The sequence below is a fragment of the Nymphaea colorata genome, chromosome 6, assembly GCF_008831285.2.
Source record: "Nymphaea colorata isolate Beijing-Zhang1983 chromosome 6, ASM883128v2, whole genome shotgun sequence".
Lineage (NCBI taxonomy): Eukaryota > Viridiplantae > Streptophyta > Magnoliopsida > Nymphaeales > Nymphaeaceae > Nymphaea > Nymphaea colorata.
In genome coordinates this window covers 858,400-884,913 of record NC_045143.1, presented here as the reverse complement: position 1 = coordinate 884,913, position 26,514 = coordinate 858,400, and the positions used below count along the sequence as shown (strand labels likewise).

Sequence of the window (26,514 nt, the reverse complement as noted above, 5' to 3'; positions counted from 1 at the left end):
CCAACATGTTACCGGTAGGCTGCAGGCTGGCCTGTTTCGTTGAATGGCCCAGTCGGCTGGTAGTTCAAGTGGCCGGTCTAGCCCGTCTCCCGATCTCGCGCAAGCCAACTACCACCTCTCCCCACAGCCCCGGCACAGAGCCACTGGGATACCACTAGTAACAAACTGCCCACCTCTGATGGTTGTTCGTCGCCATTATCTCACACAAACACCCCAAATTTGCAGTTTCTCTGTTTAGGAAGTTGGGGTTCAATCAACAAGTGGCCCCCATTGATGGTTGTAGATCGAAGCTTAATTCTTAGAATCAGGCTGACGGTTGGGAAAAGGGAGCAGGATGTCGGAACAGTAATCATGGGAGAATTTCCAGAAGCGAATTCGTCAGTTTCCACAGTCCCAACGGTGGAGATCCATGGGAGAGGCTGATGTTGGCTACTGCGGTGACTGAAAAAAAATTTATGTGGTGCCTACATTAGATCTGGGCTGGCTCCACTGCTCGAGAGTCGTGGTAACTGAAACCACCGCGTGCTCCTGAGGTCCAAAGCTGCGAACACTGTCATGCTGGGTGTAGGATTTGATGTTTCGCCATGAAAAAAGATTCTTTGAGTTACCAAAGCTTGTGATAATCTAAGAAACTGGTCGACCAAGATCCACGCAGGAACAAAGACGCATGTATAAGGATGCAAACAGATGATATACGGACTTGAGATCTCAGTTTTTCTACTTCTGGATTTGATTTCACTCGTACTTTTACTGTCTGAATCCGCAGCATCCAGCAGATCTATTTAGAAATACTTTAACTGCCTGGATTCCTTTTTCTTTTGCTGAATCTGACTAACTGAGGTCGGATTCAAGATTTTTAATAGTTTTGTAATTTGTAAGCCATTTTCATTTTCGAGAGAGTGAATGTAGTCGGTTTTCATTCAATGCAGTACATAGAAATCAAAATTCTCACGGGCTTTTCTAATTATTCTAAAAACATGAAATAAAAAAGTAGTAACGAGCTTGGTGTCTCTGCAAATAAGTTCTTTTCAAAAAAATTTATTCCTTTTAAAAATGTGAAAACGACAGGTTAAGCGATGTTCCGAAAGCGCCACATTCAAACCTGAACTTTTTCTGTCAAGATGTTACCTTTTCCTATTATATGCACCAAATGAAACGACGGAAAATTTGGTGGGTTTTGTGGCTCTACCTGCCGTAATAAGACCAATCCACGTCAGTTTCAAGATCTAAACTGGCCAGTGAGTTTTTTATGCATCCCTAGGGTAAATAACATTTTTTAAGAGGCTGTTTGGCAATCAGAATAGTTTTTTACCATATGAATTATAACAGATTCATTTGACTACTAGATATGTTCTTCTTGATGTGACAGATGATTCATGGTAAAACCTATGGTTCATTAAACTAAGTATCTTAGGTCTGACCTAAAATTTACTGATGTTTATTTTACCTCTTGCATTGAGAAAAGTTTGTATCAAAGATTATGAATGAGGGTCTGATCTTAAATCCACAGTTCTTAAATCATGAGCATCTCAAACCCGATGCTATCAAAGTATTCATTCATGTTCATAAAACAGTAAGTAACAAAGTGTTAGGAGTTGTTTGATAATAGTTACATAGTTGTCACTATCCCATGAATCTGCCCTAAAAAATAGGAAAGATTCTTAAAACTTTGTAAAAAGTGTTTCATGAATATGATATGGTAGTAATACTGTTATTTCTTGACGGATCCGGTAAGAAGCTAAATTATTTGAACCTCGTTCGGATCGGATTTTGATTCAGTTATATAAGAACCGAATAAACGCCCATGCTAAACAGAGCTGCCACCCACGTGTCCCGTCCGACTCTCCCCCGCGTTTTTTTCAATCCATTTTTCTTAAATCTCTACACGGTGAAGTTAACTCTGCTTTTAATGTTTATCCAAGAGATCTCATTCTTTTTTACCACATTTCACGAATTTAGGGGCTTCGGAGATTTTGTTGCGTGAATTGCAATTGGTTCCTTGTGAAGCAATCGTATAAAAGGCGGAGTGTTCGGTGGATCTTGGTGGCCTTGTTGTATCGTCCTTGCTTCAATCAGAAGATTGGAGCCTGTCTACTTTAGTTGGTAAATAGGTGGGTTATTAATGGTCTGACGTCTGTCTTCACAGAATCACAGATCTAGAGTTCCGCATTATTTTCAGATCTGTGATCGGGTTTCTGTTGGTTTTACAATCTGCGTCGGTGAGTTTCGGAATACCGGTCGGTTTCGTCTTCTGAGTGGCTGGTGTCGCTCTGTGAGTCGAGTTCTGTTTGTGTTCGTGATGAGTTTTAGCTGTTCTTTGTTTAAGTTATGAAGTGTTCTTTGTCTGATCGAGTTTGAATTATTGTATGCTTTTCTGTTTTCCTTTTTTGGAGTCTGGCATTTTCTTTTTGTCTTTTTCTGGTTTCGATCCGATGCATAATAAACGTGATCGGATTTGATGGGGTATTCGTGTCTTGTGAACTTTCTTTTTTGGAGTTTTGCGTGAGATTCGAGTTCGGGAATGGGAAATTGAGGTTTGAATCTGGTATTTTTGGATTACGTTTGATTGTTTAACAACAGCTTGCTTTTGATGTAGCTTGGCTTTCTCTGGTCGGTTAGGTGAGGTCCGACCGGATGTCGTCTGGCGGTGTTTCCTTATTTTAGTTTTCGCGAGTTCGGTGGTTCTTCTTTTCTTAATTCTGAAGTTGAAGTATAGATCTGTCTGTTATTTGACAGATTTTTGGCAATGGCTGCCAATGGTATTGAAAACAATTCTTCGCATCAAACCGCTTCAAGGCCACCTCCCATGCCATCTCCTTTGCGCAGTTCCAAATTTTGTCAGGTACAGACATTTTACGATCTGCTTCGGTTTTTTTTTTCATCTTCTTTCTGGTGATTTAGATTCATGTACGGTAATGTTGCATGATGGACTGAAATTTAGCTCTTCACTGGCACAGAAGTTTCTGCATTTTGTTTGTTCATTTATATTTTCCTTGGTAATGGAAGCATGGATGTTGTCTGCCTGGTGATCATGATGCTGATTTCACGAGCAATTTCTTTCTGCTAAAACCGTTGTTCTACGTTTAGATTTGCTTTGAACCGGAGGCATCAATAGGACATTTGGACTTCCAAACTAGTTGTTGGTAAAATTTGTTACAGTTTTTCTTGAATCAATATTGGATAGTTAATTATGAGTTCATTTAAAATTTGATACCGCTTTTTGCTGTTTTCTTGAGTTCTAGGACAGAATATGTTGTAGAAAACCTTTTTGAGCTGTCTATCGATTTCCTCTTCATGCTTGCAGGAGTCTGATTTGTTCAACGTTGCACTCAGTGTAATTGTTGTAGTCTTTAGTATATCACGTTTTCTGATCTGAATAACACCGTGTCGAGGTATTGTCACGCTTTATTTTTACCATATCTCAAGCAAAGTCACTAATGAAAAATTTGTTTAATCGAATGAGTTTGGCAGCAATTTATGCCTAACCTTGGTTCCATTTGCATATGGAAGTCCATCCTCATGAATTGCATATTTATGCCTCCAATTTCACTATGTCTGTACAATGAAGAGTTATTTTTTTTGTGTTTTTCTTTCAATTATAAAGTTGGAAAAAAAAATTATCCTTTCCAGTTCCCAGTGATTGCATTATTGTTACACTTCTCTATCATGCATGTACTGTATTCATGCATCAGTAGGAGGTAGGCCACAAATGCAGAGTGAGGATTCACAGTAGTTACTTTCGGGAACTTCCCCAGAATTTGCTTGTCCTAGATTATTGTGAAGTCTGTAGAAATTGGTGGTGGGACCATTTAGCAACATTTTCTGAACATTCTTTTTTTCTTGCTCAGTCTTTTCTTAATGTCACTTAACTAATAATGGCAGCCTAAATTGCGAATTTTGGTGACTGGCGGGGCTGGATTTATTGGCTCTCACCTTGTAGATAAACTGATGGAAAATGATAAAAATGAGGTAATTAATTGTTCTCTTTTATTCTCCATTTATACCATTGTTTAAGAATCTTTTATCATGTTATATTGGTTTTATCAGAATTATAAAATATTGGTGTGCATCGGTGGCCTGTTTTCGGCTGTATTGTCCATACTAAATTAAGTAAAACTTGCTCTATTTTACTACTTTATTAATATGGGACAGTAGTGGCTGATATATCGGTTAATATTCTAAGAGGACTGTGTCAGGTCCCTTATCATTTTGACTTCCGCTGATCCAATGTGCATCAGCCTATGTGGGCCAATGTGCACTGATGTTAATCGCACTGGGATTAGTGCCCATTTCCAGTAAGGCTTGATCTAATAATTTGGAAGTACCTAATAATTTGGAAGTACCGACTTACTTTTTCCAGCAATCAGGTAACTGCTGTTATTATTCAGTTTCAGGGATGAAAAGGGCCATGGAAAGGGAGCTTTCTGTGGTTTAGCAAACCTTTTATTCAATTGTTCTAAAATAGCTGTGTTTTCTTGTCATTTTTGTCACTTAGGTATTTATATTTACGAAGTTTGTTCCCAAAATTTTTTGCAGTGGTTGCATTTGAAACTTCTTCAGTATTGCTAGGTTTTCCTTTTCCTTTTCTTGGTTATTTGTGCATCTGCTTGACGAAGCCAACTTGCAGCACTAATTCTTCCTTTTTATCTTCTGACACACTTTAATGCCAATTTTTCCTTGTAACACATCAAATTTTCTTTAAATTACAAGGTTTCTCTCTGTTTTGTTCTGTTAGATGACTCTCTGACAAAAGCTTCTGTTACCCAGGTAATTGTTGCTGATAATTTCTTCACTGGTTCAAAGGACAATCTTAGAAAATGGATTGGTCATCCAAACTTTGAGCTTATCCGACATGGTAATTTTTTATGTTCTTTTCTACGTAGGAGCTGATTTTATGTTTGTTTTATGTTTTTGAGTTTTTTTTAAGGAAATTATGGCTTTCCTCTTTCCCTCTTCTCTTAAAGTAGATTGTGCATATCATGTTGAAGGTATGGTATTTCATTGCCCTTATCCGCTTTTAAGTAAAGGGAAGAAACTTGAACTTGATAATCTACGAGAGAAATGAGAATCTAAGAAACATGTGAATATGATACATAACTTGAGGTGTTCATCTTGTGGCAGTTCCAAGAATTTGTCTATTTTAAGTGATTGTATGTCAAACATAATAAGTACATGGTTTCAGAAGTATTGGGTAGCATGGAATTTGTTTTAGATTACTGGTTCCAAAGCTTTGATTCTCTAGGTAGTTGATTCTGCCACTTGGATCAACTTTGTAGCCTTTAACGGACTTCAAGCTTTTGGTAAATGTGTAGCTTCCAGAATTGAATTTGGAGTTTTGTTAACAGAGGTTTCTGATCTATATTGTTGGTGCCTATCCATGTGAGTCAAAGAAGCTGGAGGAGCAGATTTTTTTTATTTTTGTATAGGCAGTGCAACATGTAGAAGTTTAGGCTGGTCTGCAAAAACATATAACCTCCTTATTTACAAAACATGGAGGAGATCCTTTTTCAGTTTAGAGTTTAAAGCTAATTTTTGTATGATCTTGTTTCCTGCAATGTGATACTGATTGAATCTGTTTTATTATTAAAATAAACAAACTTATAATTTGCCCTTTGAATTTCCAGTTCTTAATAGTCCCGATTTTATTTTCTGAGTAATAACTTTGATATTGACTTAAGATCTTTCTTATAGTTTATCGTCTTGCATTTTGATGTCTCCATTTGTTTCACTGCAGACGTCACAGAACCTCTATTAGTAGAAGTTGATCAAATATACCATCTCGCATGCCCAGCCTCTCCAATTTTTTACAAATACAACCCTGTAAAGGCAAGTATAACAGTTTAAATTCCATTTAGTGCCTTCTTTTTTGTGGTTTCACTTTTTGTATTTATTTCTGATTGACTACTTTAGATTCTAAACCTACTCATATAACTTGCTTTCTGGTGGATTGCTGCTACGATGTTCACCTGAAGGGCGCCTCCAAGCTAATGGCTGCCTCTCTAAACAACTACTTGAAATAGAGAAAATGAGTTTGTGCCACTTGTACATGTCATTGTGAATGAAAATTGCATGGTTTATGCCTGGTTGTTCAGTCCATTTTCTTGTCATGCTGTTTCTATTCAAGACTGCCATTCCAATGATCAATTCCATTCCATGCATAAGAGGATGATATAGTCTGAGCAGCTGATTTTTTGACTTCATGTATGCACTACTCTTTTGCTGGGAAAGATGTTGCTTACTCACATGCCTAGTTTGCAGTTTTTTTCTTTCCAATCTAATTGGACTGACATCTTTACAGACTATAAAGACGAACGTGATTGGAACATTGAATATGCTAGGACTTGCCAAGCGGGTCGGAGCAAGGTCTCTCTCTCGCCATCTCGCTCTCTAACTGTATGCATGCCTTGTGCAGTCACACACTCAGACAGCACTTTCGTTGCTCAGGTCTTTAGATAGGTCCAAATAACTGTTTTGAAATGATTTTGACTCATCATGCCATACAAAACTATGCTAATTGCTAACCAAGCTTGAAGTCCTTTTGGAAAAACATGTCTATATGTCTAAGCTGGAGGGATAAAGTAAAAGATTGGAAGTTGGAAAGGATTTTCCTTTTCTGAATGATCTTCAAACTCCTCAACATCAGCTATTTACATCTCAGATGATGTAGCTGTCTTAATTATATTTTTCCTCTTTTCCTAGGATATTGCTTACATCAACTTCGGAAGTGTATGGTGATCCTCTTGAGCATCCTCAAAAAGAAGAGTACTGGGGTAACGTCAATCCAATTGGTAAGTCTTCCTTTCAAATGATTTTTCAGTGTGAGATTGTTTTTTATGCCTGCGTAATGAGCTATTAGAGCATATAGGGTTCACAAACAAAAAACAGACATACATTATAAATGAAATATTTTTGAATTGCCTTTATCCTCTGGTTCATGGTGGTTTAGCTGTTCAGTTTATTTTTCATTTATTAGTTAATGTGATATGGTGGACTTGAGAAACTATGTGATGCTGCTGGATAGTTTTTTAACAAGCCCAATTGAGTGAATGCAACATGGTGTTACTTTTCTGCTGGGGTATAGGCCGAAGTTTTGAAATTATATCCAAGCAATATGGCGATCTCACAACTGGTGGAGTCTGCATATTTTGCGTGTTCTGATTTGTCTGTAGCCCCAGCGAGTTTCTGGCTATTGAAGTGTCATTTTGGTTGCATCGTAGTCATTGAACAACTTATTGTGCAATAGCTTAAGCATGTGTCACAGTAATATTCCTGCATCTTTTATTGCTGTTGCTTTTGTCTTCTGTAGTCAATGACCACATATTTCAAGTCCTGCAATGAGCATCGCTTAGTCCAGGATCTGAACCATTGGAAGGCTTGCACTCTTTTGTAAACCCTAGTCTGGAACTTGGCTAACCTTGAACTGATCCATTTTTAGGTTGCGTGCATTCAATGCTTAAGAATTGCAAGTGTTGCCATCATTTATGTTACCTTTTATGGATTGCAGGTGTTAGAAGTTGCTATGATGAGGGGAAACGTGTTGCTGAGACTTTGATGTTTGATTACCACAGGCAACATGGCATTGGTAAAATATATCTGGCAGGCTATTTGCAAGCTACATTGGTTAGTGCCTACATATTTGTTTCTGAAGGTACTATGCATTTGATATATGTTCTCAGAAATTCGTATTGCGAGGATCTTCAACACTTATGGCCCTAGAATGAACATTGATGATGGCCGTGTTGTCAGCAATTTCATAGCTCAAGCTCTTAGGTAGATTCTACTTGCATCGTTGCATGTAGTAATTTTTATATTCTTATATGTAGATATGCATACCCATTATGAATTTTCTATGTTTTGATACTCGTTATAGATTTACAATATCTTGCATGATCAGTTCTGCCAATTAGTCTACTTGCTATCGATGAAATCTCCAACAAACATTTCTCCTGAACTCTTGTTTTCAAATTTTCTGTTTTAAATTCAAGTTGGTTGAAGTTTCTTTTTATATTTAGTATTAGGATTTTCTGCAAAAGTTCTTCAAATGTTGATTCAAGTTTCATTTAATATCTCTGATGATAAGGATTTGTAATCATTCAAGAGTTTGTTTTTCAATTGGTGTTGTCTGTTTGGGGATCCTTGTCACTCATTTAATGTTTCCATGAGTTATTTGATGTCACATGGGAAGTTAATAATGAAAGTTCTGAGGGTGTATCTATCACAAGTTTGAGGTGAGAAAATGAACTGGATTGTACACTGATGGAGATTTTTATGGCGGTATCTGAACATAGGGGTGAGCCATTAACAGTGCAAGCTCCAGGGACACAAACACGAAGCTTCTGCTATGTGTCAGACATGGTATGTGAGTTTATTTAGCATTCTATCTTTCTGAAGATAACAACAGTATTTTCAGATGGTCCCAATGACACTAGAATTTTTTCTATTGTTTGATTGAAGGTTGATGGACTTATACGACTTATGGAAGGAGAACATACTGGGCCGATTAACCTTGGCAATCCAGGTTACATATTCAACACTCAGCTTGTATTATCCAAAATTCAACTTCAGTTAATTAAATTTGTAAAATTTCATTACACTATATGGCTGGTATGAATACTATGAAACTTAATATTCAAAGCCATAATTTTTCTGTTGCTTGTCAAACGTTAGGTCAATTCTCTATCCTTCGTATTGGTCACAGTATTCTATATAAGTTATAGTATATTTGTTCTTTTGGAAATTATCGAAGCGTCAGTGAATTGCAGTTGTTATTGTCACTAATTTAAGCTTAATTGATTTCGTTTTTCCCTTTTGGCATGCTTTTGATTCTTTGTTATGTGATTCCTGCTTTGCAGGTGAGTTCACAATGTTGGAGCTTGCTGAAACGGTGAAGGAGGTAGGCTGTGCTATTTTACTGTACAAATAAGTTTTTCCATGTAATCTGGTTTCCCATTTCTGGGAGCGGGTGGTTTACTTTGGTTCACAGTATCAATGCACTGGAGTGTATACGGAGTGCTGGTGAGGCCATTTTCTGGCTGGTTTGTCCAAATCTACAGGCATAAAAGAATCGTGAAAATGGACGAGTAAATTGGATTTTATAAGAGATCAAAATGAACGGTTTTATATTGATTAAAATTGGGGGAGCCATAGAATCACATGTACACATTGGGTTTCAATTATTTCTTTTTCAATGCATAGATTAGACATTCTGCTTCATCTATAAGTTCAGATGCTTTCAAAATGGCCAGTGCCTGCTTGGACTGCCAATCGGCCATCATGGCCATATACATTGGACCAGCCAAATCCATATATGGTGCATGGCATCCTTTGCATGGTCCAACGCCAGCCGTAATTCATCGTCTTTTAATACGCCTGAGTATGCTATTTCATCCATATGTAATGGCAAGCTCATGAGGGATGGTCATTTTTCACGTCAAAATCTGAATATGCTAATGCGTACTATTCTTCTATGTATTATGATTTGTCAGGCACAACTTGTCCAACTTTCATTGATTATATTGTCGCCTTCTATTTTCATTTCCAGTTGATTGATCCGTCAACCAAAGTGAAGATTGTCGAGAACACACCGGACGACCCTCGTCAGCGGAAGCCGGACATCACGAAGGCAACAACCTTGCTTGGTTGGGAGCCCACTGTTAAACTGCGGGAGGGTCTTCCGCTAATGGAAGAGGATTTCAGGCAAAGGCTCTCAATCCCCAAAAAATGATGGCAAGGTTCTGGCTGTGGGGATTCTTACTTTTTAGTGCATGGGCCAGCAAAAGCTAGGGTTTGAGATTTCAGAAGGATGCAATCTGCATTCTCATGTCATGGATTTGGGTCATTTTAATTCACGTGCTGCTCAAAATTTTGATGTATGGAATAATAGACTCGTTATTCCTTTTCCGATAAGGTTTTTAAATAGGCGTGCTTGGAATGTACGCAGACATATATTCCCAATTTATGCCTTTCCGCTTATTCTTTGGTGATTTAAGCTGTTTTTCATGAATTTAGCTGTATAGGTCGGTGCAAAATCTATGAAAATATAAGAATAAAAAATCTAAAAATTTCAATTGTTAGAAGTTTACAATTTTTTAAAAAACTTATGACCATTTTATATTGACTGATGTGATTGGATTTGTAAAAGGCAATGTTTACTTATATAAGGGCCAACATGGTTGAACTCAACAGTCCCCTATTCTCATGTAGAAGCCAAAGCAGGCATAGGCCTTAGAAATGGGGTACTAGCATAGAGCTTTATGTCGCTAGGCGAGCGATATGGTCCTTTAACTTGGGTGCGGTCTTTTCCAAGACCTGTGCTTGGTCAGGTGGGCTCTCAATCCCTACTTTTGCACTGTCAAAATGCCTTGTACGTAACCAACGGATTTTCAGCCCTACTTTTGCATATTATACTAATACCAAACTAAACTTGTGGATCCGAGTACAGGAGTCGTATCATTTGCTGAATATTACATAGATGAACGAGGCCCATGGATCCATAAAAATTGGATGAATCGGCCTGTTTTCTTTTTAATATTTATAACTAAAGAATAATTAAAATTAGTTAAAATTTCAAAAAGAGAATACTCGGCGAAACCGAGATAACGTTAATACTGGACGAGACAGCTTCCCAGAAAAATGCGAGCATCACGGTACACTTCAGAAGACTATGACGAGCATGGTAAAGTAATGGTAGGAAACCGCCGTTATTTTAGACGAAGATCAGGATAAATCGGAAGCCGTCTTTGGCTTGCATATTGCCGTTCTCTTCCTCCGGACATGACCCCGACGAATCTCATTCTTCAAGCTTCCCCCATGCGCTCAAAATCGGAGAGCTTTTGAAATTTTTTTTGTGGGGATTCTTTTTCTAAATCGGAAAAGGGAAGATGGTGGCTGCGTGTCTCCTCCACACGGGCATCCGTCTAGCTGCGGTGTGGGACATACAACAATCCAGTTGTAGAGGCAGATGCTGCAGAAGAGGACCTGCCAATGGCGGAAATGGCATTGTCACTTTGAGTGGCCGGACGAGGGCTGTGGCGTTCGTGTGCAGCCTGAGGGACAAGGGGCTGAGCAAGAAGCCGCTGTGGAGGACGAAGGAGGACATGAGCTCGGAGGCGAAGCAGGCCTCTTCCTCCCTGCGGCTGGCCAAGGGGGAGGAGGCGGTGGCCAGGGTCATGGTCACCTCCGTCTCCAGGCTTCTAAAGCCCGACCTGCTCGCCCTCCTCGCCCACCTCCAGCGCACCGACTGCTGCGACCTCGCCATCAAGGTCGGTTCTCCTCCCCTTCGTTCTCTTTCTTACTTTCATCGTGTTCGTTTTAGTTTTTTTGTTTCGTCAAATGGGATGACCATAGACAAGGATAGCTATTGTTGGCGTTTGGAATCGATGGCACCAACAACGTCGGACGTCTTCGTCTTCCTCTTCACGAAAGAGGGTAAGGGTCTCAAAAACACATGGTCTTAGCTACTGAACAGAAGCAGTGCGATAGTTCGGATTTTAGGACGTCTCTGGGGAAATAAATAGTATAAAGGACGTAAGATGGGTAGAATTTGTGTGAACTGCGTGCTGCACAACGAGATAGATAGCCATAGAAAGTTAGGGGCTTTTGAATTCTACCCTTACTGTTATTTGTGCTGAAGTCTGCTACATATTTCTTGTTGGTGACGCATCGCAAGCACACCTAAGTTATTGTGTCAATTACCTAAATCAAATTATGTGAGCCAATTGAGTTGCCCTTTGCATTTCATTGATCTGAAGTAGTCTTCTTTTATAAATGTGGCTTCTGTTGTTGAACACATTAGATGCGGGGAAAACTGCCACTAGTTAATCAAAATTAGACGTGTTTTTAATACTCGTCTTCGACAGGGGTAGACAAGTGTTTCTCACATACAGATGCAGGTGCAACCAATTCTAATATTGGACCGTAACGAGACAACGAATTGTCATCTTTGCTTTTCGATCAGCTTGCTTAACCGTCTTGAAGATGATTTATTTGTGCTGGAAGCACTTGAAATACCTTTATTCTTGAAAAGTATGTATGATCCTCGAATAAGCCTCTGAGCTACACCCGGGGGACAACAACTCTCATAAGCTCTCTGACTTAGTGTGTCAGAGGTTTATTTCTTACTGAAAATATGCAAGGAAAAACAAGCTGCTTGAGATCAGGTGAGGAGCCATATCTTCCATTCTTTCTCTCCAATCTTCAAAAGGGCTTATCCTTTCTAGCTAAACCTTTCCATTTTCATTATCGATGTGCTGTTAACGGCTAAGATTGAGCATTTTGTATGCAGGAAGAAGCAAAATTCACTGTAGGCAAATCATGGCAAATCATTTTGTTCACTTTATGTGGCAAAAGTAGTTCAATTTCTTCATACCTGGAACACCTTCTGCAACCATAGGAAAAGTTATGGCCATACAACACTATCTAGCATCTTTATAATTTGCTTAGGATCGAACAAATAGAACAAAGAGGTTTTTTGCTGTTAGCCATTTCCTCTTGTCGGTCATGGAGGAAGGCTATTAAACCTTTTTTAAATTTTACATGCAGAAACCACATCACCAGTCAAGATAATGGTTGGGCATCCAAGTGTGCAAAAACTATGCAGCTTCCTTCATACCAAGGTAAGGACCCGCTCTGGGTTAAGTGGGGTGATCGCCATGGGACTCCAACCTCTGACTGCTTGCCTAGTGGTTATGACCTTTACCACTATGCCATCTCCAGTCTCTTGGTAAAGCAAGATATGATTTGTGAATGAATGAGATGTTACATTCCTGTGAAATATGACCATCAGTTCGAATTCACAGTCAACCATGTCCATGTCAACTGATTAGCATGAACTGTTTAATCACAATTTTTTTTTTTTAAACAAATTGTGCTGGACATTGAGCTCATGATTTAGAATATGCGTATATTGCCATGTTAATTTTGTTCTTGCTTTGTGTTATATGACTGAAGAATGGTGTTCCCCTCTCTCTTTCTTCTTTCGAGAATGATATTATGTTATCTGTTAGAAGTGTTATTGTTGCTTCTGCTGAATGTCATTTCCAGCCCATTACTAAGCATGCAAAGTTCCTTCATTTTGTGACAGGTCTTCGACTATGCACGTAAAGAGATCTGGTATAGGCCGGAAGCTTCGTTCTACTTCGACATGATATACATGTTAGGAAGGAACAGGTTGATTGAGAAGGCTGAGTATTACTTTTTGCAGCTGCAAGAGGAAGGCTTGCAACCTGAAACTAGGATATACACAGAGATGCTGGCTGCATACATGCTAGTTGATAAGGTCGACAAAGCCATGGATATGTACAGAATGATGAAAGAGGCTGGGTGCAGACCCAATGAGTTAACATTTACGATATTAGTAAGGAATTTACAGAGGCTCGGTGAGGTGGCCGCAATAAAGGAAGTAGAGAATGATGCAGTAGAAAATCTTGAGGAAGGAGAAGAATTCTTGAGGAATGTAAAAACGAGAAGGAAAAATCCCACTCTCAATTAGATAATGGATTCTACTTTGCACCTGTTCTTTGTAAATTTTGTTTTTTCTGTGTACCCATAAGCTTGAAAACTAGACAGCAATGCACCCAAAAACCAGCCGACATTTATTTAGCTGAGCCTTGTTGATAGTTTTTGTTCAAAATTATTTAAGAACCATGGAAATTTTACGTGATAAGTCACCAAATATAACGTGGGGCTAATGTAGTTTTATACGTCAGACGGGATATACGAACAAACTGGAAATTTGCCGATCTTCAAGAGCAATACCTTCCTTAACGCCTTGTAACTTGCAAGGCTCTTCATTGCCGTTGTCATGTGCATCCGATCATCAAGGCCCAAACCCGACCCCATTTTAAATAAAATAAAATAAAATAATTTATATTTAATATACAAATATGATATTTATAATAAAAAACTAGAAATATATATATATAATTATTATAATATATATAGAGTTGGGCCTAGCCCAAGCCCGGCCCAAATGATGGATAATGCAGTGTTTTCTTTTTAAAATGTTCTTTTAAGAAAAACCGCATTGAGCATAAATGCCCCTAATATCATCAAAATCAACCTGTACGAGCTTAAATAAGTTCATAATATTGTGCAAATCACCTGCCTTTGATACAACTTTTGATTTTTCACGAGCCTTTTTATTTACATAATTCATTTATATTTAATATTTTGATATAAAAAAGTTAAAGTAAGCAAACTCTCCTCGTCGTATTTTTTAGTAAAATGGTTCAACTTTGATCATATAGGGATGAACAATAAGTCGAATCATTTGCTTAAGGAGTTGAGCTTGAGTCTTAGTTGAGATTGTCGAGCCTTAATTAAGTCTGAGCTTTAATTGAACAGAACTCGAACTAAACAATAATGAATATCAATTATATTTAAACAAGCTTGTATCGAGTTGAATTTAATATATTCATTGAACTTAAGCTGCTTCATCAAGCTATTTTCGAGTCAAGATCGAGGTGAGGTTTCATTAGTTGAGCTGATTGAACTTAACCCAACTAAGCTCGTGTTGGTCCCTTCATAATTTTGCCAGGGTATGATCGTGTAACTTAATAACATACACGGAATAACATGTTTAATCTTTGAGAGGGCGTGGCAGCGCGTGCGCGCACACACATACACTCTCTCCGGCGCCAACGATGGCACCCTAATCCCACCTACAACAGAAAGCAGCGCTGTCAGCCATCGATGGCCTTAGATCAACGGTCAGACGGAAAGGACATTCAACGACACGGATCGATGCTCCCAGCCGTTCGATCAGATCCCGCCTCCAACACTGAAAATTTGAAATTCAAAAATTGGGAACAATATAAAGCGACCTCCCGGTACCCGTCCTCTCACAGTCTACGATCTCGGAAATTCCATAGAAAAAGCGAAGCCGATCTTATTTCTTGATAAAAGAGGAGAAGAAGAAAGGAGAAATGTCTGGCCGGGGAAAGGGCGGGAAAGGTCTGGGCAAGGGAGGCGCCAAGAGGCATCGGAAGGTCCTAAGGGATAACATTCAGGGCATCACCAAGCCGGCGATCCGGCGGCTGGCCCGACGTGGAGGAGTGAAGCGTATCAGCGGCCTGATCTACGAGGAGACTAGGGGCGTCCTCAAGATCTTCCTGGAGAACGTCATCCGAGACGCCGTTACCTACACGGAGCACGCTCGCCGGAAGACGGTCACCGCCATGGATGTCGTTTACGCGCTCAAGCGACAGGGCAGGACCCTCTATGGTTTCGGTGGTTGAGTTGCATCTCTTTGTTGCTTTCACTGTTGAACTGGTGACTAAAAGAATGTTATCGATTTGCTACTGTCCGATGTGAAATACAAATCGGTTTACGTCATATTTTTTGTCCTCGGAAATCGATCTTCTGTGGTTTTGAATTCGTGCCAACAAGCCGCGCGTTTAGGTTCGTGCGATTTTGATCGGAGATGCTTGGTCCTGGTCATAGTCGATTTTTTTTTTTTTTTTTTTTTTGGGTGTGTCGTTTTGGGTGTTGGGACTTCTCCTGCGTATTCGTTTTATTCTCCGTTCGTCGCTTGAAGAATCAAGAAACGCGACGAACTTCATCTTGTAATCCCACGTTTTTGTCTGGTCAGTTGACACGTCCAGGAAGATGGGTTGTTTTCTTGATTGTAAGAGAGATCGATCGGGAAGTTTTTGTAGCTTATGGGAATAGGTGCCAATAATATTTCTGTTGGTGGCCAATTAATCTTCAATGACAGTGATGGTAAAGGTGGTCGTGAGGCTTTGGAGCCATGTCAATGAAATCAGTGATGTAGAGCGGTCCACAATAAAAATCGGTGAAAGCAAGTTGATCAGGGCGTCTATTTTTTTCTTCAATTATAACTAAACAAAATCATGCACATGATATGATTAAATTAATTTATCGATTTTCAACCCCTTGTCTACTCATTTGAAATTTTTATTTGTAGGCCATCGATCTGATTTGAATCGTTTGGTTCAAATCAATTTTGAAGCACTGACACCAAAATTCTACATTCCCTGATGCAAATATGTCTGTAATTGTTTGTTGTTCTTGCTGATGGGGCAATGGGAACACGTGTTCCTGTTGTCTTCAGTTTGAAAATGAAGCTGTGAGTAGATCTTAATGGCTGTCATCAGTTATTTGTGTATTGGCCCTTGTTAGTTGACAGGGAACTTTTTCGTCTTTTTTTGTGCTTATTTGTTTTTATACTCGGAAAAAACAAAGTTGTTTTCTGTAATTTTCTTAGTAAAACCATACTTTTCAATCGGATTGTTGAATTAGAAGGCTAAAAGAAGTTGATAAACTAAAGGGTATATTTACAAAATCATTACAGTATTATATACGACAGTAAAATATAATTTTCTTAATAAAAACCACACTTTTTCTGGTTCTCATGTTGATGCAAGTTTTTGTTTGCTTTTGAATCTTTTGATCATTATCTTTAATGGCATATAGTGCATGTTGCTGAGAAGAATGAAATCATTTATTTGTAACTTGGTTCTTATGAAATTTACCCATTTTGCTGTGGCCAACTTCGCAGATCAAGAACCAACGACAAAGAATCCGTGTAACTTATCCTGTATTTTTCTGTGTCCTGGCAATGAATATTTCGGCGATATGACAAGGCCTCATTTTGTCTCTTGGCTGGCCTCGGAGGATAACTCCCAACAAAAGTGTATCACTATACCGAAGGTGCATGTCTTTTCCTTCTCATTGGGCTGTTTCATATACTCAATCGTCGTCGTAAATGACGAGTGAGCCGTTGGAGAGGTGAGAAAGCTTCAAAGATATAATGGTAGCACTGAATCTGAAGGTATTCAACTCAACACCTTTGGAGGTTGCTTGATAGTAAGAGCGTTATGTAGGTGTTCCATAAATCTGCCAATAAGTTTGAGACTGATTCATAAAATATACAGATTTACAAAACATATTGTTTGACATCCATATTAAGTTTGTTGTCCGTTTCATGAAATATTATGTTGAATTCACTTCAATTTTTGAAGCGGTTTCACTAGACAGCAACAGTTTATTATTGATGTCAAATTACTTCTAAATGTTTGATGAATCTGCCCTAGTTTTCTCAACTGATATGCATGAAATACTTTTATTGCTAACCAGCCACTTCAGATATCTTGTTTTTGCCGTTTGCTGAGCAAGCATGGATATCTTGGCAACTTTTCTCCAATGCAAGAGTCTGAACAATGTTGTAAGCATCAGCTTTGTATCTCGCACATTACCTCGGAAAATAATGCACTTCGGCTTATATGGAACGATTATATAAATTTTTGTGTTGAAAAATTAAGAAGTATATTAAAATATTTAATAAAATTGTTAAAACAAGCTTCTACAATCCATTGTATCGGCGGCAATGGTATTGGTTTGCAAACGTGGCCGGGTGTGATTACACTGTGTAAATAAAAGAGTACGTTTTCTACTGCTCCCAAACAAATTCTGGCTGTGATTACACTGTGTAAATAAAAGTGTGTACGTTTTCTACTGCTCCGAAACAAATTCTGGCCATCATTTTTCTTGACATTGGGTGGGAGTGGGGCAAGCTATTCCGCAATTCATCATGATGGATGGTTACGAGAAAAAAGTGAATGATATTTTTGTTATTTAGTATCAGTTTTTACATGTTTATTCATGTTTTTCTTTCAATTGTTTATTTACATCAAATGGATAGTTGTGGTTGAATGGTTGCGTGACTCTAAATAACTATAGTCACCGTTCACTCATTATATATATGAAATGGAGAACGAAATATAACGTAAAATTTCTATCTCTTAGATTCAGATTTTTATTATAAATATAAGTTTATATATTAAATTTGTTTATTTTCAATATTTTTTTTATTAAATCAGGTTGGGCAGTGCTTGGGTCTTGATGATCAGGCCGAGTTTATAGGCACAGTCACTGGTTGCCCAAGCCTGAGTTTGAATTGGGCCCGGCGGCCCCGGCCAGATGCTCAGCTCTACTTGGCACTCATTTGAAGATAGAGTTAAGGTTGAGTGAGTAGGTTGATGTTGATGGGAGTACTATGGTGGACCCTGCAGACTCAGCATGGCACTGGCTCATGCCCTTTTGTTTCATAAACTGCTCTCATTTTAGGCGTCACGATGTACTGGTATTCTGCCGGAGGGGCCCTAATCATATCCTGTAACCTGCCAATAATGTATAGGAGAAAGAGAATTAAGTCCATTATTGAAAGCGAGTGGATATGCTTTATGAGATTAATCATCTAAAAGGTGCATAAGTTATTGTGGTAATGCATTTTTTTATTACAACAAAGTTGCAGTTTACAAATTCAAGGACTTCAACTCTTAGATATCTTCAATAGGAAAAACAAATTGGGTTTTCTTTTTTTTATATCTTGTAAGTTAATGCTGGTTTAACTTTACCCCATCAAACACGTGATGTTTCTGCATCTTGAAATGCACATGTGGATTTCTTGACCTAAGTGCGAAGCGCTCTTCACTTAATCGGATTCTATGCAATTAGGTTCGGATCGAGACTGTGATTTGGATCCGTTTTCCTGAAACTGAATTCACTGGCATAACTTTAGTTGACGCCTTTAAAGTGAACATCTTGAATAATGTTAATCTAGTTATGTGGATAGAGCTCTTGTTGATCTTTCGAGTTTCATTGGCTTTCGTTATATTTTTCTTGGAATATGTGCCCACCAGCTTGTTAAAAAAGGAGAATCTGAATCATGGCTAGCATTATGTCAAATTTGAATTTTCGTTTCTTAAGAAAGGGGAGGCATGTGACTGCCGCATAATGCCATACATAAGGGGATATGTTAGGTGCAAGAAATTTTAAATGGCTTCATTAAGACCGTTGAGGCTTTTTTTCTTTGCCTTGGATGTCAGATCTAATTAGATGATCTAAAATAGGAAGACAGTAGATCTTAGATTCATGATTGAATGTAAAAATCAGATCACTTTGAATCTAAGATGTAAGATCTAAGGCTATCAAATGCAACTTAACTTAAGTGGCCACATATATGTAGATTTTTAGTTAAAGAAGAGGAAAAAGGACATTTATATGCACTTTGGTAGGCCAAGGGCCCCTTGGATTACATGTGAGTCGGCCGAAAGACAGAGAAGGAGAATGAGCTATGACTATTATTTTGCTTCCTTTTGAATAATATATTTTTGTCCTTTCCCTTCTCGAACAGAAGGAAGTGATCATGGGCTTCTGAAATCTAAGAATCAACATGTTAAGCTGAAGACTTGCAGTAATTCTTTTGAATTGCTACAGATCAATGGAAACGACTTCTTAAATTTACACCTTTAGATGCTTCTCATATTGCTTATGTACTAACAAATACGCACTAAATCGAATGTATTTCATAAAAAAAATGTAACTAACTCATCTAGGGGGCATTTGTCACATATTGAGGATCTCAAATCATCTTTTTTACGCATCATATACTGAGTATCTCAATCCTCTTTTTTACAAGATGAAAATCTGGCGCTTGCTTACTCTACTGGATTTTTCAGATGAGCACGAGCGTACCCTTAAAAGCGCAAATGAGTCATCGAAGGGCCCGGATTTTTGTCGTTGTTTAAAAGTATACAAATGATTGATATTCGACTTCTAATGTATTTATGCAATCCAAATCTAACTTTCAATGCACTTAACTCCATGAATCTCAACCATCAGCATCTCTCAATTCAAAAACTCATGTTGCGTCGGGTCCTCTGAATCTGGTGCTTTCATGGTGAGTACGTCCTACAAGTCAAACAGATTGAGCTTTGCCACATGGATGGTTGGATTGTTTTGGTCAGCATGAGCCCACCCAAGTCCACTTGGGTTGGTTGGCTGAGTATGAGCCCACACATGTCAATGAGTCCAAGCCGCCTTCAGCTGACCCACTATGAGCCCTTGCTAATGCAGGTTGACTAGGGAAAGCAACATAAGAAGAAGAAGAAGAGAATTTCAATTTGGGCACGTTCTCTTTTCCCTTTTAGGTACTGTTTGGGAGCTATGAAATCTTTTCTCACTTGAGAAGTGTCCAATTTCTCAGTTTGCTGCGATCAATTTTCCTAGGTTAGGAATATCCACCATCACCCTTCAATCGAGCTTAAAAGAATGTTTCATAAGAAGAACATGATGTTCTTGAATACATGCTTCGAGAAGAATGTGTTCTTATTTCAGGGAACATGGCAATGATATATTTGATTGTTAAATCTAAAAACAGTATCCATAACCACAACATGCTTCTTTTTTCTTGTGCCATTTGTTTCTTGAATCTCATTGTTGCTGTCATTGTGTTGCACATATGAGTTGCAAACAGCGGTAAACCTGACACGCGAGGTGAATGATGTACCGTAGATCCATCCAAACCTTGAAACAACAAACAATCTTGAAGGCTTGTTGAATCTGATTGGCATTCAAAATCACAGCTAAATCTGATGTGAAGAGATAGCATTTGAAGCAAGAACGCGAACTTGAGAAGACAAATCACGTGATTTTTGTTGCCTTGATTGGCATTGACATTTACAACTGTTTTTTTCTTTATTTATTTAGAAACTAATACAGATAATCATGGTCTCGTATCCATATTTATCTAAAAAAAGAATCATTTGCAATATAAAAGCGTATCGAACATCAAGGATATGTATCCTCAGAAGAATTTGATTGTTTTAAACCCTCTTGATCAAATTTGATATGCATATTTTGCATGTGGCTGTTCGAAAACATCATGAAATAGATTCTGGTGATATTGCTTCAGTCGAATCAAGCACATAGATCACATCCATTTGATAAATTTGGATATAACTTACAGTGGAAAGATCTAATCGTTGTGTGTTGATCCAGGGCAGATTTTAAAACCTTGGATCTGAGATCTGAGGTTTTAAAAGGCCGTACTTGATGCACTCATTTAGCCTTCTTTCCTCTCTACTTTTGATGCTTGGATCTAAAATCTACGGTTGAAGTCATACCTGATTTAAGATCTATGGATTTCAGCACTCTTACGGACCTGAAATGTATGGTCCTTAAGTCTATAGTTTGATAAACCTCGCATTTACTCAGCAAATCCGACCTTAGACCTAAGATTCGGGGCTATCAAATGCAATCTTATAGTATTATCAAATGCAATCTTATGGTATAGTTGTGGGTCAAAATCATTTGCTATACCAACTTTGTTCCAAGTTCCTGCTGATAGATAATATGATTTTAATTCCGTTAAAGTAAATAAAGACTTAGTCCTTGCAATGCTGCAACCACATGTGTAATTTTTTTTTTTAATTTTTAAAGGACATCTTTAAATATTTACCTCTCTCTCTCTCTCTCTCTATATATATATATATATATATATATATATATATATATATATATATATATATATATATAATGGTTTGGTGAGGTTGGGATTCCGCTCTGGTTTGTCGCCCCGCTAGATTCCAGCTTTGGCCCATTCCAACCGCAACTATTGGCAGATCGAATCGGAAGATCACGGAATAAGAGAGTCTGCAGATGAACTCGCTTTTAGTTTAGTTAACATCCCCAAAGAGAACGGACCACCCGATGCTTGAATTTGGATCATGAGGATCCGAACCCGTGAGCTCAAAACGGACTAGATTGCCCTAAAATTGGTTTGTTAGCACTTGTGAAGTATATTAAGTGTGAAGTTATACTTGAAAAAATAAAATTGGGAAATATGGAGTCTTAGTTAGGGGGCTTTTTGGTCCATATTTTCCATTTTATCGGGGCAAATTTCAAATCCGGATCGATTGCCATATTTTATAATCCGGATTTTCTTTTGTCCAGATCGCGAGTACCCGATCCGTTGTCCACCGTCGCCGTCGAAAGCACTGCGATAACCAAGCTGGCGGAGAACGACCATTCGCAGGTAAGCCGCGTGGCAGGCTTCAATACGACCACGTGGCAACCGCTGACGTGGATGGTCTATATGAGGGCTGCGGGTGGAGGGAGCCCTCGTGCTGGTTCTGTCTCGGAGAGCGCCATCTCCCGCGTCCGGCCATTTTTCCGGCGCACGGCCGGCGGTGTCCGTCCCTAGGATACCATCGGGGTATTCCTCACTGTCTTTCTCTTGCTGGCTCTGTTTTCTGCCGTATTTTTTTTATTGTCTCCTCTAAATGGGAGGAGTTTCGCGTCCTTAGCCGGAGAACCTGTCGGTTTCCCCTCTCGGGGGAAGGCGAGCGACTAGTTGTGAGTTTTCCGGCGGCGAGATGGGCCTGCCCTGCGACGACGTTGTGCTCGTCCGGCATGGCCTGAAAGCAGGGGAGCCGGCGGTCATCACCGTCAACTGCCCCAACAAGACGGGGCTCGGGTGTGACCTCTGCTGGATAATCCTCGAGTTCGGGCTCAGCATCAACCGTGGAGGTAAGATTTTCCGGTGTCTTGGTCCGATCCTCTCACCTCTCTCGCTTGCTTTTAAATGCCTTTTCTGAAAGAGTTGGTTGCCTGTGAAACTTTCTATTTTGCTGGCCTTCGGTGGCTAACAAGGAAAAGAGGAGCCCGAGAGGCGTCGGTGGAGCTCCGGTTTATTGCCTTTGTTTTCTTTGGAGTGCGTTAGAGTTCTGTTTAGCTTGGAAGTTTGCACTGTTGTCCTCGTCTGCTTATTCTTTTGGGCGGGGAGATTCTTCGACTGCTGGATCACCGAAGGAAGCTTGTGTTTTCCGGGAATGCTGCCTACTGTTGCCGTTTCTGAAAATCTAGGATCTCATGCTCTCTCTCTCTCTCTCTCTCTTCCGATCCTGCAAAAGCCGGAGTATAGATGGAGGTGGCGTTTCCCAGTAATGCTGATCGATGATTAATTGCGTTCTCTCTGTTCCGGAAACTTTTAGGTTTCCAAAGAATGTCTCGCTCTTTGAACCAATAAATTTTCTTGAATTTTCCTGTGATATGAACTAACGATGGTTCCCCGTCCTTTGATCTCTTTCTTGATGTGACTTTGGTTTCTAAAAATGCAGAATCTGCTTATTTTCTGCTAAATTCTTGAGATTGGTGAACTCCTCCAGTCGTTTACATTGAATTCATGCGCATAGCTTGGAGTTTTTGCCCTTTGCTTGGTTCCAGTCCCTTGGAGAGCTCCCGGTTGCTTTTTTAATTCTTTTGCTATACTAGATGTACTGCAGAGGATGGTGCTAGCGCAGAAAATCTAGTTTCCGTATTCGGTTAACCAATTAAGAAATTTTAGGATATGAGAGAACGCAAAATTGCATGCTTGATCGGTCTTCCTTGACCGCGTTGTTGGCCAGTGATGAAGGAATTTATGAGTAATGTGTTGCAGAAACATGGTAACTGAAATTTTATACTGGCTGAGACAGTTGCTCAAAGATTAGCCCTTCAACAAAGATGAAAAAATTCAGATCTGCGCCTTGGTCATGTTATCATTAGGTAGCATTAATACTTAGTTCACTTCTTTGTGGAACATGGTAGATGTGAATTTTTGATAATTGTTCTACTTCAGTTGTCTGTTTTTTCTTTCTAATGTGTATGCATTTGAATAATGTCGCTAATTAATAAGGGCACCTAGGATCCGCTTCCGAATGTGTGAATGATGTACTATGCTCTGCTTTTAGGGTAGTATTCTCCTGAATCACTAATTGCATGAATTTGAGGTAAGTTTTTGTAGGACATCTTGTTGCACATGTTGTTGCTTGATTATCTTTTTTGTGAAGGCTAGAATGTGACTGAAAATAACGTGATAAACGCACAAAATTTCCCTGCTTAGCTGAAATTACTCAAATACCGTGAGCTTGCTTCTTGAATGCATGCCTGAAAGATGGTTGTTTCTGGTTGAGAAATTGCATGTTTTATCTAGTTTGGTTAATCATATGGAGCTAGGACCTGTTGCTCTCTTAAGAATTACTTAGCTTTCTTGTGCGAGTAACATCTCCACTTATTTATGTCTTTTTAATGCATATTCGCTGGGAGTGGTTAAAAATCCGACTATGCAGCCAGACGATAACTTGCTGTTTCTTCTATTGTGCTAGATATTTTCACTGATGGTAGATGGTGCTATATTGTATTCTGGGTGGTGCCTCAGCCTGGCTCCTTCAGACCCATAAGATGGTCCAACTTGAAAACCAGGCTATTGTCCATATGTCCTTCCTGTTCTGTTCCGATATACTATATCCCTGAGGCAAAGCCGCAGAAATCTTCTGTATACTTGTTGAAGTTCATTTGCTCCGATAGAAAAGGACTTCTGAATGGTAAATTTTTATCTCCCACTGTTTATCGTTCTCCTTTTTGGCGCGGAGGTGACTTTCTGAGTTTCTTTCTGTTTTCTCCTTTTATCTCCGAGTAACAGATGTCACTCATGTCCTCACTGAGCTCGAGCTAATGATTCACAAAGTTAAAGTGTCAACAGCCCCCGATGGAGGTGTTGTTGACCTCTTCTTCATCACGGATTGCAGGTTAGTTCGTTTCCTTTTTTCTTGCTAAGGTCATAGGGTTCCTGCTTCAGGTTTGTTTGATGACGTGGAAACTTGCTTAAGTAGCTAAAATTGGCCTGTCACTTTCTGTATCTTTCACATATGGTCTACCTCTTGTGTAGCTAAAATTTGCCTTTCCTTCTGCTCGTAGTCAAGTACATGTATCCATGTGCGCAGAGACGATAGTCAAAATTTTAGGACATGAGTTTGTTCTTATATTTGGCTTTGGACTATGAGTTTTTCAAAAGAATTACTATTACTTGGATTCTGATTTGCATCAGTTGCGCCCTTTTGATCTTCTTTTTAGGGAGCTGTTGCACACCAAACAAAGGAAGGAAGACACCTGTGCAAGATTAACTGAGGTTCTGGGCGAATCCTGTCAGAGTTGTGAACTGCAGCCGGCTGGTCCAGAATATGAATCTTATCAGCATGGCTTTTCTTCACTGCCTCCAGTTGTAGCTGATGAATTATTCTGCTCTGATCTATCAGAAGCAGAAATTTGTTCACAAACCCTTGTTCCAGATATCTTACGCCTAAAGAAGGCTACCTTGTCCATAGACAATTCTCTAAGTCCTGCACATACATTACTTCAAATACAGTGTCTCGATCAGAAGTGTCTTCTCTACGACATAATGAGAACTTTGAAGGACTGCGGAATCAAGGTTGTCTTCTAACTTTTGATTTCATTGGTCTCTTCTCTAAATGGCTGTCTTGCTGATTCCTTGATTTTGATTCCTGTTTAGATTGCTCATGGGCGGTTCTCATCCAATCCGAAGGGCTACTGTGAGCTGGATCTGTTCATTGTGCAAGCAGATGGGAAAAAAATAGTAGGTCCAGAGAAACAGGAGAGCATATTTTCACGTCTGAGGATGGAAATGCTCTATCCACTGCGCCTGACAATCGCAAACCGCGGTCCCGATACTGAGCTCTTGATTGCTAATCCAGTTGAATTATGTGGTAAAGGACGACCTCGCGTCTTTTACGATGTTACCCTTGCCCTGAAAGCACTGGGCATCTGCATTTTTTCGGTAAGATGGAAAACATACCAACTCTAGAATCTAGATGTCCCAACTTGCTATGTGCTGGGCCCTGGCATCTATTAAATTATATTGACATTTGGTATCTTCTGGTATAGGCTGAGATTGGGAGGCATTCGACGTCTGAGCGCCAATGGGAAGTTTACAGGTTCCTTTTGGATGATACACGCGAATTCCCTCTCAGCAATGACCGAGCAAGACATCAGATTGTTGACAGGGTGAGGAGGACATTGATGGGCTGGTGACTGTGGCAATCGATTAATCCCTGCAATGTGTGATAAGCCACCTGCTTGGAATTAGATGAGGGTATAACATTAAGACGTGTTTATTTTCTTTTAGATCTGTTTCGCTTTGTATTATGTAGAAGGTACTAGAGAACAAATAAGCAATTGGAAATGAGATCCAGCTGTACAGCCCCTTTCATCAACTTGTAGAGAAATAGCTTGTCAGGTAACTTTCAATGATTCTCAAGCATATTCTTCCTGGTGCTGTAGTCTCCAGCTTCATAATTTCTTTTTTCTGTACTGTGCACCCAATTTGGCATGTTGCTCCAGATTGCCTGCATTTTTTTACCTTCACTACTCATTCTTGTAACAGCATATAAGCGATCGAGTAGGTTTTGCTTCAGCACTTTTGAACAAATTATCACAGTTCTGTCTGTAATTTTCCAATCTCTAGTAACATTTGCAGTGCATGACGAAGATCAAATCAGAATTGGATATAATCACTAATGCTTTGTCTATTGAATGGTCGGAGTTATCTCAATAATTTTCCATCCTGTCATGCCACTGTGCGCTTTATTTTTGTCCTTGCTCTTGTACCTCCATGCCTCCATGTGAAGAAAACCAAACACAGAAGATGGTTCCTCGATTCATTAAATTAATCCGTTCAGCTTTGTCCGTTTTTGCATATAAAAAATTTCAGCGGTCCCATACTTTTGGTTACACCTTCCAAACTGTTTCTTCGTCATCGTTTTCTCCAGTAGGACCAGTACCCCCCATCTTTTATCTTTTGTCTGTTGTCAGTCCGAGTCACCCATTTGGATATTTGCCATTATTTTATCCTTCATCTGAGTCAAGCCCATTTGA

At 39.2% G+C, this 26,514-nt stretch overlaps 4 protein-coding genes across 7 annotated transcripts; all 4 read left to right on the top strand.

Moving 5' to 3' along the window:
• Positions 1 to 1,840: 1,840 nt before the first annotated feature.
• LOC116255455 (UDP-glucuronic acid decarboxylase 5-like) lies at positions 1,841 to 9,972 on the top strand. Of its 3 annotated transcripts, none has more exons than XM_031631280.2 (13): positions 1,841 to 2,111; positions 2,737 to 2,842; positions 3,883 to 3,969; positions 4,768 to 4,855; positions 5,735 to 5,826; positions 6,299 to 6,363; positions 6,700 to 6,788; positions 7,505 to 7,582; positions 7,677 to 7,770; positions 8,289 to 8,355; positions 8,455 to 8,518; positions 8,853 to 8,893; positions 9,542 to 9,972. In XM_031631280.2, the coding sequence occupies exons 2-13, from the start codon at positions 2,747 to 2,749 to the stop codon at positions 9,722 to 9,724; spliced, it is 1,044 nt and encodes a 347-aa protein (XP_031487140.1). In that variant the 5' UTR covers positions 1,841 to 2,111; positions 2,737 to 2,746; the 3' UTR covers positions 9,725 to 9,972. The 3 variants fall into 3 exon arrangements, with proteins under 3 accessions (XP_031487140.1, XP_031487141.1, XP_031487142.1); XM_031631281.2 differs by having other exon boundaries at positions 1,841 to 2,219; XM_031631282.2 differs by lacking the exon at positions 1,841 to 2,111 and adding an exon at positions 2,149 to 2,272.
• Positions 9,973 to 10,653: 681 nt separating this feature from the next.
• On the top strand, positions 10,654 to 13,599 carry LOC116255456 (pentatricopeptide repeat-containing protein At1g62350-like). Of its 2 annotated transcripts, XM_031631285.2 has the most exons (3): positions 10,654 to 11,261; positions 12,541 to 12,614; positions 13,082 to 13,599. In XM_031631285.2, exons 1-3 carry the CDS (start codon positions 10,961 to 10,963, stop codon positions 13,487 to 13,489), a joined length of 783 nt encoding a protein of 260 aa, XP_031487145.1. In that variant the 5' UTR covers positions 10,654 to 10,960; the 3' UTR covers positions 13,490 to 13,599. The 2 variants fall into 2 exon arrangements, with proteins under 2 accessions (XP_031487145.1, XP_031487144.1); XM_031631284.2 differs by lacking the exon at positions 12,541 to 12,614 and having other exon boundaries at positions 10,661 to 11,261.
• A 1,246-nt stretch (positions 13,600 to 14,845) lies between these two features.
• On the top strand, positions 14,846 to 15,333 carry LOC116255457 (histone H4). The gene has a single exon (XM_031631286.2). The coding sequence runs from the start codon at positions 14,925 to 14,927 to the stop codon at positions 15,234 to 15,236; it is 312 nt and encodes a 103-aa protein (XP_031487146.1). The 5' UTR covers positions 14,846 to 14,924; the 3' UTR covers positions 15,237 to 15,333.
• Positions 15,334 to 21,932: 6,599 nt separating this feature from the next.
• Positions 21,933 to 25,935, top strand: LOC116256458 (ACT domain-containing protein ACR9-like). The gene is made up of 6 exons (XM_031632830.2): positions 21,933 to 22,332; positions 23,949 to 24,167; positions 24,266 to 24,371; positions 24,697 to 25,051; positions 25,133 to 25,417; positions 25,525 to 25,935. Exons 1-6 carry the CDS (start codon positions 22,179 to 22,181, stop codon positions 25,669 to 25,671), a joined length of 1,266 nt encoding a protein of 421 aa, XP_031488690.1. The 5' UTR covers positions 21,933 to 22,178; the 3' UTR covers positions 25,672 to 25,935.
• The last annotated feature ends 579 nt before the right edge of the window (positions 25,936 to 26,514 follow it).